This window comes from Scyliorhinus canicula, chromosome 9 (assembly GCF_902713615.1).
Source record: "Scyliorhinus canicula chromosome 9, sScyCan1.1, whole genome shotgun sequence".
Taxonomy (NCBI): domain Eukaryota; kingdom Metazoa; phylum Chordata; class Chondrichthyes; order Carcharhiniformes; family Scyliorhinidae; genus Scyliorhinus; species Scyliorhinus canicula.
Window position 1 is genome coordinate 168,585,294 of NC_052154.1, and position 22,455 is coordinate 168,607,748.

General features: G+C 50.6%; 1 protein-coding gene and 1 pseudogene across 1 annotated transcript in view; both read right to left on the bottom strand.

The window, feature by feature from the left end:
- Positions 1-11,717, bottom strand: part of LOC119970957 — a 57,448-nt pseudogene extending 45,731 nt beyond the window's left edge.
- Positions 11,718-13,551: 1,834 nt separating this feature from the next.
- LOC119971886 (DENN domain-containing protein 5A-like) overlaps positions 13,552-22,455 on the bottom strand; it is a 387,311-nt gene continuing 378,407 nt past the window's right edge. Inside the window, 2 exon segments of the mRNA XM_038808165.1 lie at positions 13,552-14,428; positions 21,315-21,483. Coding sequence (XP_038664093.1) covers positions 14,245-14,428; positions 21,315-21,483 — 353 coding nt within the window. The 3' untranslated portion in view covers positions 13,552-14,244.

Sequence of the window (22,455 nt, forward strand, 5' to 3'; positions counted from 1 at the left end):
CAGGGTACCCAAATGACCCAGTGCCAGGGCACCTCCCTGCCCAAAGGGCATGCAGCTGGGGGCCAAAGATCCCCTGGGAGACCCCCACAAGTGCTGTTCCATCTGGTCCCCGTCTGTGGGGGCCAGTGCTGAATGGCGCTCGCCTGAGGTTTCTGAGGCAAAGGGGTTGAATTCGAAAGCCTCGGGTACCTCGGGAATCTGCACATTAGAGTAAAGCTTACTGCCTCGCTCTAATATGCAGATCTGCCAAAAGGTGACCCTGTTGGATCTCGCGAGGAATGACAAGCTGAGTGGTTCCCAGGAGCGGTGTGTCCCATCTTTCAACAACCAAGCTGCGCCACGGTGAGCTGCTTCTCAGGCGCAGCCAGCGTTGGATTGTGCCCAAAGTGTTGATGCCAGGACTGAATTGCGTGCGGTTCATGTTCCCGTTGGGAGCGCTATTTTTTAAGAGAGTCAGGACATGTAAATGGGCCAGCACACTGCCGGTGTGAATTCAGAGCAAATCCCGGCCCAGCGGGCGTGCTAACCACTGGGGCTAGAGTTACCGTGAAAGAGCACAGCAGTGTGAGCAGCCAGGAGCCTGTAAGTAACACCAAAGGGGTGTGTTTAAAAGACAGACTGCAGCAATGGCTGTTTTTAAATGCTCCACTTACCATACACTCACTGCAGCCACCAAGGTGGCTCACTGAAGACCTGCACCCCCCCCCCCCCCCCCCCCCCCCCCCCCAAGGTCGGGGGTCCAAGGTGGTCCCACAGCTCCAAGCCAGCGAGGAGTAGAGGAAAATCCTCTTTCCCAGGGTGGGCTGCTGACTCAAGCCTGCCCCCGAACACCGTCTGGGACTTTGTGGCAGAGCCAGTCAGCGCTGCTAGCCTCACCAGGAGGAGGGGCTGGGGTCATGAGTGAGGCCTCTGCCCTTAGAGGGGCAAAAACCCTGGGAGGGCTCCAAGGACTACAGTGCAAGTGTCCACTGCTTGGGGTGAGCCGTGTTGATCACTTGCTTCCTCTGCTAAGGGGCAGCATTCTTAGGCGTGCCAACACCTGATGGGCCCCTGATTGAGCTGGCCCATCCCCTTGATGATGCAGCTCGGATAGGAGGGTGTCCAGAGGGGTGACCTGGGTGGGCTCCCAGATGACCAGAGGCCTTCTGAGCATTCAAAGGACACAGGCAGCACTCAGCCGTGTCAGCAGCCAGGAGCCTGTAAGTACCACCAAAGAGGTGTGTTTAAAAGACAGACTGCAGCAATGGCGGTGTGAGCCAGGCCACCCCGAGCCCGAGGGGGACACCCCGAGTCCACAGACTAGGCACCAAGTTGCTCCCCGCTACTGCTCCGGGAGCCACCCCAGCAAGCTCGACAGTTTTCAACTGCTTTTCGGTGTTTTCTTTTAGCCTCCCACTCCCCTTCCACAGCCCTGGCGCCCTGTCCCCATTTGTAAATACTTGTAAAAATTTGCGCCTGCGAGACCTCCACCTGAGAGCAGCTAAGCATTGCAGAAGGGCGGAGTATGAAGTGTCCAACCCACTAATCACAACTGCGTACAAATGCCGGTTTAGCATGCCCCCCTGGCACCGCTGGGGAGGGGCTGAAGCATGGCGACCGATTCGGCACGGCGCAAAGACCTGAATTTTTGCCAGATGCTCAATTCTCCGCCCCATCACGATTTGCATGCCTGCCGTCAGGAGGTAGAGAATCCAGCCCATTATCTACTCAGTTTAGCCCACTACCTCTAGGGTGAAGTACTTCATACTTGATGCTAGACAAACTATTCAAATTTAGGAGCATCACAACCAAATCAATCCAGTTGTCACCCAACAGTCGCATACATGGACTTTACAGCATGGGGTCACTGGGTGACTTGCTCCCCCTCACCGACCAGGAACATTGTCAGCTGAAGCGTACCATCCCCTTTACTTTCATTGTCACCTTTTCCAGGCCAGGTATGTCAAAGCCATCCTCAAACTCTAGATTTCACTGGAGGTATTCTCATTATTAACATGGACAATAACATTTTTGTTGCATAAGCTTGGCCCTGAAACAGGTATTTTTGTTTCAGAAGTCTGTACTGTGTGAAAGTTGGACACTTTAGAACTGTACCTCATCATTTCCCCAGTGTACTTTATATCATCACAGAACAAGCTAGACAGAGTAATTGGTTTGTTGTTTGCTTGCACTGGTATCAGGGGTAGACAGGAAAGTAGAGTTGATACCACAACTAGACCATGATCTTATCAAAAGGGGGAGCAGGCTTGAGCAGCTGTATGGGCTATTCCTGCTCCTAATCCCTATGCTTGTATGCTCGTGCAAATCTATGTGATTACTTAGATTACGCTTACAGCGGAATCAGGACGGGACGCAGCTGGTAGATCATGGGAAAGGCCACTTCCGGGATCCACGACAGTCGTTACACACCGCGACATCTAACCTGTTGTCGGGAATCTGCATCGTGTCCACAATGGGTGGGACCCAGACTTGCAGAGTTAAGTGAGCTTAAAGCTTACTTAACCTTGCTGACACCAGATGGAACCGGCTCCCGGGATCTACTGGCCTTGCCAAGATTCCCCCAGCCAGACGTCGTTTAGCACTGGTCCCCACAAACAGGGAAATGGCACTTGAGCGGGGTCTCCTAGGCAATTGGAGGCCCCCTGGGTGGCTGGTATCTGGGCCAGGTGGCATGGCTGATGCCATCCAGCAACCGTGGCACTGCCAGTCTGGCACTGCCACATGGGCGCCAACCTGGCACTACCAGGGCAGCAAGGGCACTGTCAGGATACCAGGTTGGCACTGCCACGCTGACATTTTGCCCGTGCCAGAGATCGGGCCCAGGGGATGCCCTGCCCATATAAGATGGGGTGCAGATGGCTTGAGAACCCCCCAACAGGTGAGTTGGGGCACTGGGGGGGGGGGGGGGGGGGGGGGGGGGGGGGAGGTCCGGGGGTCACGTCAGGGGATCAAGTGATCGGGGTGCTATTTTCTTTTCCAGCACCGAGGAGTTCCGCTCGTCAGAGCTCGTCAGTGCAGGAAATGACGCTAAATGCAGCCTCAGAAGGGGCGTACCCCTCTGGGGCCCGAAAACACAACAGAGTGCCATTAGATAGCGGGGTTCCCTCTAAACCTGCCCAGAACGGACTTGGTTTATTTTGGGTTAGATCACATCCATAATGTCACTGAAAATAAAACAACCAAGGTCAAGGCACTAATTGAAATGAAACATTATTCAATTAAACTAATAATATAGGAGTTAGCGTTCTCTCTTGTTAGACTTCAAATATAATTTTCCTGAATGTTATTTAATATCTATGTATTTGTATAAATGCTACTTAACATTCTCCGCTTTCTCTCTTTACTTCAATTTGTAAAAGGCCATTTTGCTGCAATCAAATGTCTAACCAAAAATTATTGGCTACACCTTTGAATTGATTGCTGATTTTCCATTAATTCAATCCAACAGTGCTCCACTCCATTCACCAAGTGTCACTGGGAGCTGCATGGTGAAACTGGATTGCATTGCATTGTGCTCAGTGTTCTGTTTATTTTCATACTCAAACAATAAAATCGCCTTAGCGTCACTTCAAATAGACAAATCAACGGATTGACAAATTATGCAAATATTTGATTGGCGATATCCTGCACACAGAAAGAATTAAGTACATCACAAGTGACCAAATTTATAATCTTGGGTATGGTTCTGATTTCTAAAAAATAAATGAACAACACTTGTAACTCATGTTGCATCCAACAGTTCAGGATTTGCAGAATACACATTTAAATCCAATATCCATGTATAAATGAATATGTACGTAATATAATGATCAATTGAATTACAGCTCACATTGTACACGACTGTACAAATTATTATGTGGCACTAAAACACATCTTAGAAAACAACAACAATATTCCCCATAGTCACAACATTTCAATTTTCTTTTACACACAATACACCTCTTTCATCAAATTTCACATCATGTTCATCAGGCATTTTTCTTAGTACAATTAATGCAATAACTTTTTAATAAAAACGTTTTAATAAAGTAACAATGTACTTTTGTTGACATCATGTAAAAGAGTATAATAATGGTATGTGGACTTCCATTGCTCCTGACAATAATTACAAAATAAAGTTAAAATTAGTTTTGCTGCTGCCATTTTTAATTTTTTGGAATGTAGTTGTTTAAAAAATCCTCTCTTGCTTTCCCTTTATGTATTCTATCACCGACAAAGGAAAGGGGGGACGACTCCATCCTGTTTAAGGTGACAAGAGCATGCTGACTATTGGTCTGGCTAGCATACATTTGGTGGTCGTGTTGTGATATAACATGCACCTTTAGGGAGAGTATCTTAAACTACTGTCAATCATTCCCACCTCGACAGGTATAATGTAACGGTCCCATGGCTTGCAGTCAGTCTTTAAGCAGCAGGACTAGGAGTAAGTGTCTGTACAGTAGTTTTCCAGGTAAGTCTATCTGTATATGGTCTTAATTTCAAATTAAGAACCAACGTTATTGTTTTACCAATCCTTGTGTATGATTGGTATGTTTATATCGAAAAGAAGAATGAAACAGCTTACTGCATCAGATTCTTCATGCAGGAGGCAACTCTTTCATGGAGGTTGACATCAGCGCAAAAAATTAAAGTTTTGAGGCACCATGGCACTCATGCTAGAATTAGGCTCATTCAAACTCTCTCCAAGGACGCACACTGCCTCAGAAAATACTGACAGAAACATGACTGTTTCCTGTTGCTGTTCACAAGTTCCCTGTTCGTGGATAATAATAATCCAGGCTCAGCATCTGCTTACATAGAAAACGTACAGTGCAGAACGAGGCCATTTGGCCCATCACATCTGCACCAACGCTCTGAAAGAACATCCTACCTAGATCCACTCCCCTGCCCATCCCGGCGCATCCCCGTATCGTAACCTGCGCATCCCTAAACACTAAGAGGCAATTTAGCATGGCCAATCCACCTAAACTGCACATTTTTGGACAGAGGGAGGAAATCGTAGCACCTGGAGGAAACCCACACAGACACGGGGAGAACATGCAAACTCCACACAGCCACTCAAGGCCAGAATTGAACCCAGGTCCTTGGCGTTGTGAGGCAGCAGTGCAAATCACTATGTCACCCTGCCGCCCCAGAGATTGGAATGTGGTAGCCTAACTATTTCAATTGCCGTACACACCAAAGTATGTATATGCCCTGGTGAAAGGTATGCATAAGTCATGTGATGATGCATTCTCGTAATGCTTGGTCTCCTTTGCAAACTCCTCAGCCTGGTTCTTTATCAAGTTCCATTACCCTTGTGGGTGATCAAAGAATGAGTTAGTGCTGAGAAGGGTATAAACTCAACTTTGAGAATGTCATGACAGTTCAGTTATTGGTGATATCCAAAGAAAATGAGTGACTGTTAAGGGCTGTGTATCTAATGTTGCAACCATTTCTCTTGGCAACCCTCATCTCTCCATCATTGGTATCTCGGCCAAAATCTTCCGGCAGTTCTCTCTGTGGGATCTTTCAGTTCTGCCAACGGTAACCCCCTGGCATGGGTTCTCCAGCAGTGGAGGGTGGGAACAATGGGAAAACCCGTTGGCAGTGGCGGGACCAGAAGATCCCATTGTCGGCTAAGGGCGGGTTGTCTCTGCCTCATGCTGCGGAGGGGTGTGCGTGCCACTTCACTGATCTCCAGTGTCCTCCAATTCATTCAGTGTGGATATGGCTGCAATTCCACTCCAGTTCTCTCCCTCTCCCTGAAGTTGTGCTTTTTTCTACTTCAATGAAAGAAAGCAGAGAGTTATAAGTGTAAGAAGTGGATTGTGTGAAGATGGAATGGGGAGTATTTGAGTAGGATAACGGTGAGGGACGGGTGCACATGGGCAATAGGATGAGGGCGCGCGTTGCTTTTCAGATGGAGATTTGAGGAGGTGCCGAGAGAGAAATTAATGCCTGGAAACTGTATTGGTCAATGGGGTGCCCTACAGAAGAATGTTAGGCAGGTTAGAGAATAATGGAGTCACCTGCAAATGGTATGACACTCAGCTTGCCAGATCTAATCAGATCAGGGGTGTGATTCAACAGGACAAAAACAGAGTCCCGTTTTGGGTGGGTTCAGCGGGGTGTTTTTTGCCACCCGCAGCACTAAGAAACATTGCGCTATTTAACGTGATGTTGCCGTTTTTTTCAGCCTCGTCGAGGAACACCCTGTCAAGCCCATACTTAACTAATTTCCTGCACTGGCTAGCTGAAACATGTTCTTTCTGACTGCAAACCGGTGTATAAAAATATGTAGCTTGCAGTACAAGCAAATGCACCACACTGCTAGCCTGACTGTCAATCTTAAAATGGTAGTCAGCATAACTTTTAGCACACTAAGGATTATTTAACAAATGTTGTACAATTGGAGAAATATATCTTTTTTCAGCAATGCAAAGTAGTTTCTTAAAAAATTATAGAAAACAGCATATTATAACAATATATTATTATAACAATATTATCATTGCAGTATGATAATAGTTCAGTGTTCAAGAAATGTAATGAATGCTATTTTAAATTCATGGTTTACTAAACACTAAAATTGGTGTTAATATGAGTTGAAAGCAAATGAGCGGCTATAGAAGGTGAGAGCTAAGGTTGCCGTGACCATCCATGGTGGCAGTCACAGAGGGGGCAATGGAGATGACGGACAAAGAGAGGGATTCAGAGAAGTTCAACTGGGGGGGGAGGGGGGTTGTTCAGTATTCTGGGGGGGGGGGGGGGGGGACGCTCGCACACCCTAGCAGCTCTTCATGAGTGTGAGCTTCTAGGTTTAAAGGGGTCTGGAGGCTGTAATGCAGGAAGCGCTTCCAGTGTCCTGCTTGTTGGGCTTGCAGCGATATAACCGCTGAGAGATTTTCCTTCCAGAGTGGGAGCTGGAACGTGAGTGAGAGCAGGTGAATTCATAGAGTCAGCACTGGGAGCTATTTGAGATTCTTGGGTGGCGTCATGAGAGGCCAGGTTGAATAGACAGAGTGGAGGGCACTGACAAGGGGTGTTTTCCAGCCTCATGAAGCTGAATACTCTCACAGAGGGGATTGATCGACGTCAGTGAGAAAGTACTCCCACACTCAGGCCAGTAGCCAGTAGTCAAGAGTTGTATGGAGGTTCAAAGTCACTGGTTATGGACGCCAGGCTGTCAGGTATTAATGTCTGGGTGGCAGGCTGTTCTAGTTGGAAGGCTTGTTTAATCCACAGCCCATGAGAGCTGGGGGAATGAGGTTGCCCTTTAAGGATGAAGTTGGCTGATTCCAGACTTTACACGCATCAGGTGTGCCTTGCCTGCCACAGGGGAAAGCCAGTTGCCTAATCAGCTCCCTGTCATGGGCTCCCTTTCTTAACGATCAACTGTGCCAATTTAGTCAGCATTGCAATGCATGTATGCCACTGATTGCCTGCTCCCCCCCTGGTTGCTGCTGAAGTTGACCACCCCCTAATTCTCCGCCAGGAAGTCTAGAAACGGCTGCCACCGCCAGAAGAACCCTTGCACCGACCCCCTTAGGGCAAACTTGACCCTCTCCAGTTTGATGAACCCAGCCATGTCGTTGACCAGGATTCCGCGCTTGGGGGCTTCGCATCCTGGCACCCAATTTTTAACCATTTGGAAGACTTTGCCCCAAGCATTGAACCCCAAAGCCCATGCCCAAGTACGCATAACAGAGAGATGCCACAGATGTGCCCCACCCCAATGCAGGGTGTTATGGTGAAGTCTCTCATCAGTCACCCCATTCAAAGGATGATTAACGGCAGCGTCTTGTTCCCATGAGGTTGCAACACAGGTCCTTGAATGCCAACTGCAGTAACTCCTCACCCTTGGGAGAGTTACATGGCCCATTAAGGTTCTCAAGGGACAAAGCACTTCATTCAGGTGGAGTTGAAAGAGATAACTATGGGGAAGCGGCTGTTAAATGACAGGGGAGGGAGTGAGGCTTAGTGCAAAGGCACTGGCATAAGGGGCTGCGCATGGGTGGATGTCCCAGAACCTGAGTGGGCTGTGGGTCAGGACAGTGTCAGGATCCCTCATCGCTCACTTTCATGTTCTTTTCCTTTCAGTTTTTGATTCTGAAGAATCATGGAGTAGGGTGAGTTGGCGATTTAGATTGTGATCGACCAGCAGGAGTGACATCAATGTGCTGCTGCACATGGCCCAGAACAGCCCCTTGTAGAGGAGGCGGGGGTAGGGCCCTTTGATCTTCCGGGATCAGGGCCACAGATGGTGGAACCTTGCAGTAGACACTATTGGCCACAGGTGATGCAAGAGCTCGCACCATATGGACTACAGGTCACCCTTTGCCTGTGGCCCTGAAAGTTACTGTCTCTCTGAACGTCTATGCCAGTGGCTCGTTTCAGGACTGCATGGTGACCTGTGTGGCATATCCCAGTCAGCAGCGCATAAGGGAGGCCACAGAAGTGCTATTTGTGAAGGCCCACAATTATATCAACTTGGACCGGGACCAGGCAAGTCAGTACGCCAGGGCCAGGGACTTCACCTGCATAGCAGGCATGCTCCAATTGCAAGGTTTCATCAACTGCACCCACGTGGCTCTGCACTCCCCCTGGCAGCATGGGATGCCAGTTTTGAACCACAAGGTATTCACCTCCCTCAAAGTCCATATCATCTGTGGCCTCTCAATATGCATCATGCAGGTGCGTGCCCGATTTTCTGGGAGCATCTATGATAGATACTTCTTTGGGCACTCACAGAACCCAGCCATTTTTGAGGGAGAGCAGTGGCTGGAAGGATGGTTCCTCAGGGACAAAGGGCAGCACGGTAACACAAGTGGATAGCACTGTGGCTTCACAGTGCCAGGGTCCCAGGTTCAATTCCCCGCTGGGTCACTGTCTGTGTGGAGTCTGCACGTTCTCCCCGTGTTTCCATGGGTTTCCTCCGGGTGCTCCGGTTTCCTCCCACAGTCCAAAGATGTGCAAGTTAGGTGGATTGGACATGATAAATTGCCCTTAGTGACCAAAAAGGTTAGGAGAGGTTATTGGGACACGGGGATAGGGTGAAAGTGGGTCAGTGCAGACTCGATGGGCTGAATGGATTCCTTCTGCACTGTATGTTCTATGTTCGGTACCCACTCAGGAGGTGGCTGACATGCAGTGTGGAAGTCATAAACACCTGCTTAGACTCGCTGTAACAAGGCCTATGTGACAATGCGTGTGATGGTCGAGCATTGGACGCTCAAGATGCAGTTCTGGTGCCTGGACCAGTTGGTGGGAGCCCTCCAGTACAGTCCCCAGAGCGTCCCCCGTCATGGTGGTCTGCTGCACTCTTCACAACCTGGCACTGCAGCGGGGAGAGCAGCTGGGGTCAGGAGGATAGCCATGTCTCCTTGGGTGAGGAGGATGTTGAGGAGGGCGTGAGGGGAAACCACATGGAGGAGGAGGAGGAAGGACCCCATACTTTGGCCAGGGTTTGCATGGGGCACAGAGCTAGGGCCGCCGTCATTGACTCTCAATTTTGCGACATTTCCCACCATGAGTCTGACATCCACGCACTACTGAGTTGACTGTGGGAGGTCATTGTGATGGTGGCTACATTTATAGGCAGGATGCTAAAGCGATTAGCTGGATGCTGCAGGAGAATGACAATGACTAGTAGTGAGAACAGAGTGATGCTCCTCTCATCCTCGGCGGTATGTCTGCTTGACAGAGGGCTGAATGCGACCTGCCAATGAACATGGGGCCCAGAGACGCTGGATGATAAATCTCATCTGCTACTGCCTCCTCCAAGGTCAGGGGTCCTCGTGTTTATTTCCACCTATATACGAGATGGACAGACTTGGACCACGTTTTTGGCCTTTGGAATCCTCATTACTGGAGAATATTGTCAGACAGGAGTGACCTGATCATTAATGTGTGTGTGTGTGTGTGTGTGTGGGGGGGGGGGGGGGGGGGGGGGGGGGCATATGAAATGAAAATGAAAATCGCTTATTGTCACGAGTAGGCTTCAATGAAGCTACTGTGAAAAGCCCCTAGTCGCCACATTCCGGCGCCTGTCCGGGGAGGCTGGTACGGGAATCGAACCGTGCTGCTGGCCTGCTTGGTCTGCTTTAAAAGCCAGCGATTTAGCCAAGTGAGCATGCCCATGCCAGCAGTGGCACGTCTTTACCGCGTCATCAGTGTGGAAGATGGGGAAGACGTAGGGAGTGATTCTCCCAAAAAATTTCTAAGTTCATTTGTGTCGGGTTTCCCAGATAGTTTCCCGCCGGCGAGTTTCTCACCACTATTCAATCACACTTTGTCACTTTTTTGGACCCTGTGGGGTTTCTCACCAGTTTAGCCCATACTTAGAATTTTCTTTAGCACCGAGGAGCTGAACTCAGAAATCGGGCAGCCATCGGATCTCAGGGTAACACATTGGGTAGCGTATTGCTTCACAGCTCCAGGGTCCCAGGTTCAATTCCCACTTGGGTCACTGTCTGTGCTGAGTCTGCATGTTCTCCCTGTGTCTGCATGGGTTTCCTCCAGGTGCTCCGGTTTCCCCCCACAAGACCCGAAAGACATGCTGTTAGGTGAATTGGACATTCTGAACTCTCCCTCTGTGTACTCGAACAGGCTCCGGAATATGGCGACTCGGGGATTTTCACAGTAATTTCATAGCAGTGTTAATGTAAGCCTACTCATGACACTAATAAAGATTATTATTATTTTGAAAGGGTGGTCCGATCTCCAAGTGAGATTGTTGGTCCCCCACACCCCCCATCCATGGGCAATGTCACACCCCACGCACATGGGCACTACTTCACATCATCCCACCGAGGAGCTGAGCTCAGAAATCGGGCAGCCATCGGATCTCAGGGTAGCACATTGGGTAGCGTATTGCTTCACAGCTCCAGGGTCCCAGGTTCAATTCCCACTTGGGTCACTGTCTGTGCTGAGTCTGCACGTTCTCCCTGTGTCTGCATGGGTTTCCTCCAGGTGCTCCGGTTTCCCCCCACAAAACCCGAAAGACATGCCCCGTCTTCATGCCCCTCCAATTCCCCCTACAGCAGCCCCTCCCTTCAAGGGACTCACCCCCCCCACACCCCCAGGCAATTTCCCGGAGACCCCTACTTACCTGCCCTGCACACCGCCAACCTTTAAACCCCCTTCCACCCTCCTTTCATGGGCATGACCTCCCTCGGACCCCAACACTTGGCAGTGCCACCCTAGCAGTGCTTCAGACAGCTTGGCAGTGTCACCTGGGCACCTTGGCAGTGCTAGGGTGGCAGTGCCAAGGTGCCTGCATTCCAGGCGAGGGCTGGGGCCACCCTGCACTGACCCTGACCACCCAGGGGTCTTGGATGGCCCAGGAGACCCCCAGGTACCATTCCACCTGGTCCACATTTGGGTGGACCAGCACTAATCGGCGCCCGGCTGCAGTCTCACTGGGAAGGCCAGACAATCAAGGAAGGCTGGTGTATCCTGAGTGAGTAGGTCTTAAGTTGGTTTAAAATGTGGGGATGGCCTGGGCTGGTCGACTGATTAATCTGCAAGGGAAGTGAGATCACATTACTGCATCACAGAAGTTGAATGATGGGAAAAAATTAACTCACTTGAGCATTGCACCATGATTGCATGTCTTGAGGATTCTCACTTATATCTGCTGCGCCCACCTCGTTCTCTGCACAGGTACAGTCCTGCTCCTTGTCTGTCAGCTCAAGGACTCTCTCCTCATAGGGCATTAGGCTTCTCAACTCGGGCATGTCTCTGACAGGCTGTACCTGCCCTCGTTGGTTGTGCTCGAGTTTGTCCTGCAATGAGACAGATGGGGAGAGCGTAGGCAGGAGTCCTGCTGGGTCAGATGGTGACGAAGGCAGGCATGCTTGGAATGTGAAAAGCTGATTATTTTCTGTGGGGACCATTGGAAGTAGACGGGAAAGGGGGGGGGGGGGGGCAGGGGTGCCATGGCAAGTGTTGGGAATCCATGAGGTGGTTGGATGAGAGATGGGTATGTGAAGGGTGGTCCAATCTCCAAGTGAGATTGTTGGTCCCCCACACCCCCCATCCATGGGAAATGTCACACCCCACGCACATGGGCATGGAAGACATTAGGAGGCAGATTTACCCTGGCTGCAGGAAGAAGGTCTTCATCTTCTTTCATAGATAGATAGAATTTACAGTGCAGAAGGAGGCCATTCAGCCCATCGAGTCTGCACCGGTTCTTGGAAAGAGCATCCTACCCAAGTCCACACCACCCTATCCCCATAACCCAGTAACCCACTCAACCAACACTACGGGCAATTTAGCATGGCCAATCCACCAAACCTGCACATCTTTGGACTGTGGGAGGAAACCGGAGCACCCGGAAGAAACCCACGCACACATGGGGAGAACGTGCAGATTCCGCACAGACAGTGACCCAGCCGGGAATCGAACCTGGGACCCTGGAGCTGTGAAGCAATTGTGCTAACCACTCTGCTACCGTGCATTGTTGCCCTGTCTTCTTAGACAGTCATGATGTGGAGATGCCAGCGTTGGACTGGGGTGAGCACAGTAAGAAGTCTTACAACACCAGGTTAAAATCCAACAGGTTTGTTTCGAATTACTAGCTATCGGAGCACTGCTCCTTCCTCAGGTGACAGGGAGCTGGCACTCACTATCACGGCTACTGCAGTCAAACAAAAGGTGGCCCGAACATCAGCAACCTCTCTACTATATTTTTATATTGATTATAAAGAAAAGGTGGGCGGGTTCTCCGTCTCGCTGCACCAGATTTCTAGTATGGTGCGCCCCCGGGATTCTCCTAATGCCAGCTGGCCAATAGGGTTTTCCATTGCCCCCACGCTGTTGGGAAACCCCCGGACTGCCAGCGCAACAGAGAATCCCGATAGCAGAGAATCCAGCCTGGTAAATCTAAATATGTGAGTAAAGAGATACACAAAACTACAAAGAAAAACATTTATCATGTCCTTAAATGTTAAAATCTAACCAAAAAAGTAACCTTGAATGCAAAGACGATAACCGTTTGGGTGGAATTTGTTCCTCTATTCCCTAGACTATGGATGGCACTACAATAAGATGTAGAAGTTAATGCATTGATCATCAATATTCCTGCTTTCACACACAAAAATTATGTCATCAATGTATAATCTTTTTCAATACATTATGGGGATGAAATTGGTCTATGCCTTGAGCATGGAAAAGACGCATAACGAATTGGCAGCTGACTTTTATCCTTGGCCATATTTATTTTCCATTAATTTTGAAAATGCCAGGATTTTTTATTCCAAACGAAGTGAAAATAACAGCGACATGTCTCCATAAAGGGTCTGAAATATCCTTTAGTGAGCTTCAATGAAAAGAAGATTGGCACAGTAAAAAAAGTGCCAATTTGGTACAAGCTCATCGGGATTATGGCACAGACTAATTAGACGCTTCTTATTCTTGAACCTTAATCACAATAAGTAAATTATTTTAAAGGTAATATTTCCCGTGGAGTCTTCATAGGAACTTCAATGTCAAGGGAACATGTTTAGTTATGGGCAATCAAATCTCAACTAAGTTATAGAAGACAAATGAAAAGGAACCGAGAAAGGGTGAGGAAAAATGGATATCGTTTTTATCAAAAGAAATACAAATGAGTGTATTTTCTTAGTACAATATCAGTCTCTTTTCTTTAAACCATCAACATTTGAAAAAATACTACCTATTCTTCAATTAAATTTACAAGAATACTGTCTATGTGTATGTTTATATGTTATATATCACACACACACACACATATATATATATTCTTACAACATATGTATATATGTACATTTTTGAAGCAGCTACAAAGTAAATGCTGTGCACAATTCAGTGCACTAGCTATATGTACATTTTTTTAAAATTCAGACACTATTCAAACTGCTAGTTAACAGTGCAAGTATTGGCCATCTGCAGAAATGTAAAACAAACTTAATACTTTTACTTTCTTTAGAAAAACAAGTTTGAAACAAGCATTGTTCTTGAACATCACTGCGCATTACCGTAAAACCAAGCAAACCTACCAACGGTTGACAGTAAACATGGAAAATCGGAGTGTATGCACATTCTTTCAAACTTTAGAATAGCCTGAAGTGACCTCAGGTACAGGTTCAAAAGGCTCACTGCACATACTTTATGGCAAATAGTTCCTGCAACTTCAAAACAAGTTGCTGAATTGCAATATTGCATTCATTTTAATTTCACAATTTGTGTCATGTATGCACCATTCCTGCAAATTCTTCTGTTGGATGCAGGTGATTGGCTTTAAATATCAATTCCTTTGACCAGTGATGTCTCGAGGGTGATATTAAATTCCTGCAAGGTTTGCAGCACTCGAATTAAGGAGTTAACTAGGGTGTGGTCTTTAATGAGAGCTATATCTTCATACATCTGAGCGATGATGGGGCAGTCAGCAAGCAGCGCAATCCAGTGATGCAAGAGATGATCTCTGCAAATTAAAAAAATACATAAAGATGGATCAATCCATTCAATCAATTGGGGGAATGAGGTACAAATGCAAAAATCAAAGTACAGTATTGGGATTGTAAATGAAGTATCAGATTAGTATAAGCAGGAATGAAAAAGATACATTCAGTGTGGTTGAAATGAAGGTTTTTGTTACATATACCTGTACGAAACTAAGTGACATATATGCATTTGATCAGCCTAAGAGATAAGGGGCGGGATTCTCCGAAAACCAGCGCGGTGGCCGGGACCCGGCGCCAAAAACGGCGCGGATCACTCCGGCGTCGGGCCCCCACAAAGGTCACGAAGTCTCCGGGCCCGAATGGGCTAGCAGCAGCGTGACGCCATTCACGACGGCGTCATCCGCCTTAGACGCAGCGCGTCACTTGATGCCGCGCGGCGTAATCAACGCCGCTTGGCGTCACAGCACAAAAGACGCCCCCCCCCGGAAGATCCGCAAAGATGGCCGGTCGCCACGTAGCCCCGAGGTTCCAGGAGCGCGACATCGAGGCACTCCTGGACGCAGTACAAGAGAGGAGGGAGGTCCTGTACCCCGGACATGGCCGCAGGGTCGCCCCACGCCTCAGCCGGCGCCTGTAGAGGGAGGCGGCAGAGGCCGTCAGCGCTGTGGCTGTGACACCGAGGAAGGCACCCAGTGCCACAAGAAGATCAACGACCTCGTCAGGGCAGCCAGGGTGAGTGTCCCCCCCCTCCCCCGATGTGTGGCACACCCCCACGTGCAACCAATCCTAACGCTAACCCAACCTGAACCCTAATGTGCTGCGACCTCTGCCAATATACGCGCAACCGCTGTCGTGCAGTCATATACCTGTCTAACACTGTTGCCCTTTACCCCTGCCACCTACCCGCCCGCCCCTCACAAGAGAAGCGTGCACACAACAGGGAGCATCAGAGGACTGGAGGGGGCACAGCTGATGAGAGACCACTCACCGTCCATGAGGGAAGGGCCCTGGAACTGGCAGGTGGACCTGAGGACCGGGAGGTTGCCGATGCAGAGGTCGGGGGCTCGCCAGTAAGTGAGCCACCCACGGCCCTTCCCCCTCCCCCATATCCCCCCTCCCCCATATCCCCCTCCCTCATATCCCCCCTCCCCCATATCCCCCGATCACTGCCTGTGTGTCTAACCATGCATGCTGTATTGTGTATTGCAGGACCAAACGTCGAGGCACCCGTCCCCGCGGATGCCGACTGCCTGCAAGATGCCCCAGGGTGGCCACGAGAGAGGGAGAGACCTGGAGCACCACGGAGACGACGCCCCCGTCTCGTGCGGGTGCGGCGACGTAGGCGTGTGACACTCAGCGGTGAGGGGAGCAGCCACAGGCCCCCGTCGCAGCCGAGTCAGGACAGCCCTTCCCAGGACAGCCCTACCCAGGACACCCCTACCCAGGACAGGCCTACCCAGGACACCCCTACCCAGGACAGCCCTACCCAGGACACCCTTACCCAGGAAACCCCTACCCAGGATAGCCCTACCCAGGACAGCCCTACCCAGGACACCCTTACCCAGGAAACCCCTACCCAGGATAGCCCTACCCAGGACACCCCTACCCAGGACAGCCCTACCCAGGACAGCCCTGCCCAGGACACTGCCACACATGAGACTGGACGACAGAACAGTGACACACAGCGGACCGATGGGGACAAGGCGCCACCCCAGGGGACCATGGACTTGGAGTCTGACGATGCGCACGCCACAACACCACTGCTATCTCCAACACCCTCCACCATCGCAGAGACACTCACCTCGGTTGGGCACTTTAGTGATGAGGCTTCTGGTACACTCACTGGTGCGCACAACACTGCCGTACCGGTACAGCAGGTGGAGGTAGGAGCAGCAGAGGGGCCGGCAGTTACCACACCCACCCATAGACCCGATGCAGCCACCAAACCTGGGACGAAGGAAGAGGATGATGGCTGGCTTGCAGCGGCTGCAGACGCAGGTGGAGGAGTCCACCCCGCATCCAGGAGCTGGGAGTGGTGCCGGTCATGCATGCACCCAGGCCGAAACCGCACGGGGTGGGCCCAATGTGGAGGCAATGGGTCGACGGTGCAGACATGAGGCAAGCAGAGTATGCGCGGCCTGGGGCGTTCAGTCGATGGGCGGCGTGTGTGGCCCAGGACATGGCTCCCTCTCACAGGAAGCCAAGAGCAGAGCCAGCGGCAGATGGCAGGAGGCGTCATCGCCAGGTCCCAGTCTCCGCAGGCCATGGCCCAGTCTCAGCAAGCCATGGCTGAGGGCATCGGCGCCATTGCCAGGTGCTGGCCGGTGTCACCCAGACACAGACAGGAATGGCCAACTCCCTCAGCTCCATGGTGCAAACCCTGCAGAACCTTGTCGATACCAGCACGGGCCTCCAGGACAGCCGGTCCGTCACACCACCGTCCCATGTAGAGGGCCCGGGGGCCATCGGGCACCCTTCGAGGGAGGGGGAGGTGCTGGGGGCCCGTCCCGGTACCCCTGTAGGGGAGGTCCGGAACACCGCGGGCACCTTGGACTCCCCCCCCACTGTCCGTCCCAGGGCATACTGGTGGGCATGCGGGCAGGACAGGCTGGGCAGCTCGCCATCCCAGTCGCCCGAGCCACAGCCTGGCCCCATCTAGGCCGGGCCCGCCCCAGGAAACGGGCCGCAAAGGGATCCTGAGTCACAGGGCAGTGAATCACAGGAGTCCAATCTCCAGTTCTGCTGTACCATCTGGGGAACCACCGAGGCGTAGTCAAAGGGCTCGTAAGGCAAACAATTAGGCACGTGAGTAAGTTGGCACGTGGTGAAGGGCACACGACGAGTTTTAGGGCTAGGGCTCGTGTATGGACAGTTTGTAATTAAAATCACTTTCACACCTACAGAAAACTGCTTTGTGTTCTGCCCGAAACGTGCGGGGTGTCATGTACATGAGCGCCAAGTGTGTGTGTGTATGAGGGGTGGTCTTACGTCGGCCCCAGGTGAGTGTGCCCCCCCTCCCCCCGGGCAGAGGATGGGAGCCGTGCGCTGGCAGTGTCACGACTCCGAATATGCTAGGGCAATGGTCCCGGGTGGATGGTGGGTACTGACTGGTGGCCCATGGGTCAGACTATTGTCCAGTAACGACATAGAGCCAGGAGCCCATCGCAGGTGTGGGTTCGTCATCATCCTCACTGGCCTGCAATAAACATGCTTCCACCAGTCCGCATCCGGGGGTGTGAGGCCCGGCCCGTCGTTGCCACAGGTGGATGTGCAATGGAGGGGTGGTGGTGGGTGTCAGGGTGTTGGGGTGGGTTGGGGGGGCTGGTCAGGGTGTGGTGCTGGGGTGGGTCGGGGGGGGGGTGGGTGTGAGGGGCTGGTCGGGGATGTTTGCACATGGTGTGCGGTATGTGGCCGATACTCGCCGATCGAATGCCGCATAGTCCGTGAACCGGCGGCTATCAGCCTGTCCTGTGCCTGCTGGCCCAGTCGTAACGGTGGGCAGGCCACCCGCCCATGTCCAGCCCGTCTGCCCAGGACCATTTCCACCCATCTGGGAGGTCTGCGCCTCTTCCTCTGCTCCTCCACTCCCCCCTTCCTCTGCCTGCAGCACATCGTCCCTCTGCTGGGCTAAGTTATGCAGGACACAGCACACCCACAATGATGTGGCCGACTCCATCTGGCGATGTACTGGAGGGCCATCCCAGAGATGTCCAGCACCTGAAACGCATCTTCAGCAGCCCAAGCACCTCTCTATCACACCCCTTGTCGCTGCATGGGGCATCATTGTAGCTGTTCTCTGCTTCACTCTGTGGCCTCCGTATAGGCGTCATCAGCCCACGACTGCAACGCATGCGGCCGTGACACTGCATACGCACGGCAACCCCTATCGCCCAGCAACCAGCCCCTCAGCCGGGGGTGGCCATCCCTCGAACATGCCGGGGATGTAAGACCGCGACAACATGTATGAGACGTGAACACTTCCCGGTACCGGGCGCAGACGTGCAGGATCATCATGCGGTGGTTGCAGAAACCTGGATGTTCATGGAATACGTCCCCTTCCTATTGGTGAACATAGCCCGGTTATCTGCAGGTGGCCGCACAGCGACGTGTATCCCATCGATCGCCCCCTGGACCATGGGAAAACCGGCCACGGCAGAGAAGCCTACGGCCCGGGCATCTTGGCGTGCCCAGTCCACAGGGAACCGGATGTAGCGGTCTGCAATGGCATAAAGGGCGTCTGTCACTGCCCGGAAACACCGGTGCACCGATGTCTGTGTGATGTCCGTAACCTTGACGGACACGGGGAGAGGGTGTCCTCCCCCAGTGCCACGCAGTGCCAGGTGTGCCAGCAGGTGGTAGATGTGTGCCACGGTTTCACGGCTCATCCGGAGTCCCTTCTGCATTCCCGGTCCGTGAGGTCTTGGTACGGCGAACGGGGTCGGTACACACGGGGCCTCCTCGGACGTCTCCATCGCTGTGGCGCCATGACGTCCTCCACCCTCTCCTCGTGCTCCTCCTCTTCGTGCTCCCCCTCCTCCTCCTCGTCCTGTCGGGCGGGTGGCCCTCCAGCCTGGGCGCCTGCCCCTCTGCGGCATGCTCCTCTCCGGCACTCGCACTCTCCCCTCCCTCCCCGGCACTCACACTCTTCCCCCCCCCTCTCCGGCACTCTCCCCACCCCCCCTCTCCGGCACTCTTTCCCCCCCCCCTCTCCGGCACTCTTCCCCCCCCCTCTCCGGCACTCGCACTCTCCCCCCCTCTCCGGCACTCTCCCCCCCTCTCCGGCACTCGCTCTCACCCCCCTCTCCCCCCACCCACAGACTGCGGCCACGCCGTCACTTCTCCTGCGGCCACCCCCAACACCGTGACCTACCTCCACGCTGAACGGCGTCAACCATCAGCATTGGTTGACGCCGTTAAATAGGTGTCCCGGCCGGGAGAATACGGGCAGCACATGGGCCCATAGCCTCCCACCGGCCCCCGCCATTCTCCGAGGCGGGCAGCGGGATTGATGCATCGCCGACTTTGTACCGGTCGGAGACTTCGGGACACAGCGGGGGCGGGATTCACGCCGGCCCCCGGCGATTCTCCGACCCCCGGGGGGGGGGGGGGGGGGGGGGGGTCGTAGAATCCCGCCCAAGATTAGTATGGTACTACCATTTAAATAGTTTTACGTTTTGAATAATTCTTTGTGAAATATCTAAAGGGAATTTAAATGTTTTATAGACCTCTTATTCTCCAACTAATATAATGGTTCTTGGAGACTTGGACAACTAGTGGGCAACTCTGTTGTCTGACCAAAGCAGTTAATGTCAAAAAATTGCAGGCACCTTGGTTAGTGATTTTCCTCTCCCAAAACAATGTTTCTTTGTAACACTTGGTTTTTTACAAGAACAAAGTCCCAAAACTTCCTAAAGCTCGCTTTAATCTTGCCACTTTGGGGCTGTGCTAAGCTAATGCAAATAAAATTAAATAGTGCTCAATAGTTTTTTTTAAAGAAAACACCTGGTTAAAATTGTGCACACATTAAACATTTGTACATGAATTTACCGTTGGGAATTTCAATATAAGTAGCATTTCTCACATATCCATTTGTTAATGAATCAGTAGCAACTCCTGCAAATGTATACATTTATTCTGTAAACTTGTTACATTGTTGTCTGTCCATCCATCCTTCATTGTCCAGCTCTGTTTTATTTGATTGAGCTATTGCCGATCTGACTATAGTTAAAGGGTGGAATTTGCAATTTTTTCTTCTAATTGCTGGTTCAGGCAGGCAAGAAAAGTGGTGTGCAGCACCCCGGTTGCACGTCCGTTCTGTCTCATTTATTCTTCAGCACCTAGAGAAAGAATTGCTGGACGGGTTCCCACAATATCATGCTTTAAAAAGGTGCCCTGATCTCCAGCAGACAAAATAGAACCATAGATCCCCCCTCCCCACGGTGAAGCCGGCGCCCGTGCACACAGGGAACCCCCTTCCCCATTGTGCACGGGGAATACACCCCTCACCCAACAAAGCCCACCCCACTCCTGTAGCTCCCCAGATGAAGCCACACCCGGCACTGATCCTTGTCACTACCCCCTGGCACTTGGAGGGGAAGTGCCAGGGCACTGCCAAGGCATGTTCCTCTCCACCTTGGAGAAGGTACATACTTGTACTCCCCCGATGTGCTCTCTTCACCAGGTTCCTGTTGCTCCAGACCGATTGTAAAACCCGCCGATGTTACGTCATGCGGCAAGGGGAAAATCCAAATGTGGGGGACGGTACAGTGGGAGAGCCAGCCAATGATATTTAGATGTATTTAAATGAGGTTCTGTCCTTCCTGGGCAGGAACTTCATTATGTCAATGGTGGTGGGGTGGGGATGATTGCATCACGAGATCGCATTGGCGAGAATCGTGTTTTGTGGCCTCTTGAAGGATTTTGCACTCACATAGCTATTTGTGCCAGGAACAAACCCAGACGCAGAATCTCTGCCAAAGTATCTTTAGCAATTCCTTTCCTTCTTATCTCACAATATTGCCTCTGGAGGCTCTAAGCACCACTCTCCTTCCCCATATTACTTAATTACAGACTTTCCTCATCGATGTTGTCTACAGAAGTAGTGTCAACTTCCATATGTGTGCTTTTGACATGGTGCTAACCCTAGTTCTGTCTCTCTGCCACTTCATTCAACCCCTTCATTGCCTCTGTGCAGTCAGATTGCTCATCTGACATGAAGTATTGGATAAGTCAACTGAACAGTATGTGAAAGCCAAACTAATTATTTTACCACCCACCATAAACTCAAAATGAAAGTATAATTCAGCTAGTTTTAAAACAACTAAACCAATAATTCCTGGCATGATCATGTAGGCCTCAGTAATAATTTGTTTTTACCTGTACAGAAAGAATAAGCAATTTTATTACCTTGCTCCCAGACACACCAGAAGTTGAAACTTCCCATCCTTTCCAATATTCCTGGGGGCACCATTTATTGCAGCAACAAACTTACAAAAATTCTTGGCCCTGGTTTGCCAATTCTCTTCCTGGGTAAATTCAATATGTTCCAAGCTTTCAAAGTACACATAGGCTTTTTCTGAAGAAAATAAAATGTGAATCACATAACCCTGATTACACGTTATTGTTATGCAAGTAAACTGCTAACTAGCCACAAATAATGGGCCGTATTTTGCCATCCTGATGTGGGACAAACTTCATCAGGCACTCCAAAATGGAGGAGGTGGGGGACTTTAAATGTTGCGGCTGATTCCCATTAGCTGTCACTTGGATCAACTTGGGAATTGTGGTGGATAGCAACCCTTTGCATGCTCAAAGTACCATTAGGTTCAATTTTAAATGCCTGTTCAATTTTGAATTTCTCTGAGATTGATATCTTGAGAGAGGCAGGTGGGTTCTTGAAGCCCGTATGAAACATATCATCTCGCGAATGCTGAAATGGGGTACTATTGACAGGTAAGGTGTCACAATTAAGTTTTGAGCAAGTTCATTGTGTTTTTAATGCAATGATTGATCATAAGGTTCTGTCTTTAAAGGTAAGTGACCATTAAATTGACCATTATTTTATAAGTATTCCCATGCATTAGAGCACTTTATCCAGTAGATAAATTGCTCCTTTTCAGGAAACAGTATTCAAATCTGATATTAACATATCATCTGGACACGCATGAATTTTACAGTCCAGGCATTGGTTGATCCATTAAAATAGCTGAACAGGTGCCTGACATCTTTGATTGAAAGTCTGTCTGCTGAGCCTTTAAAAAGATGAGCAGATAACCATTTGATCACACAGCTTCAGAGGCACCACTGTATTGAACTCTCTAGAGCTTGTTTGCACAGTTGCCTGAGCTTCACTAATAAATTTAGCTTTGCAGGCGTTGTTGACAGTGTTGTGAAGGGGATAGTGAGTTTTGTTTGATTGACAGTTCTATGAGTAGTTAATAGAATTAAAGCGTTTCATAGAGGTCGTCAAACGGCTGCTTGTTTTGACTGATTCATGAGCAAATGGAGTTTGAATGGCTATATATTAGACTGAGCTCCTAAGAGGAAC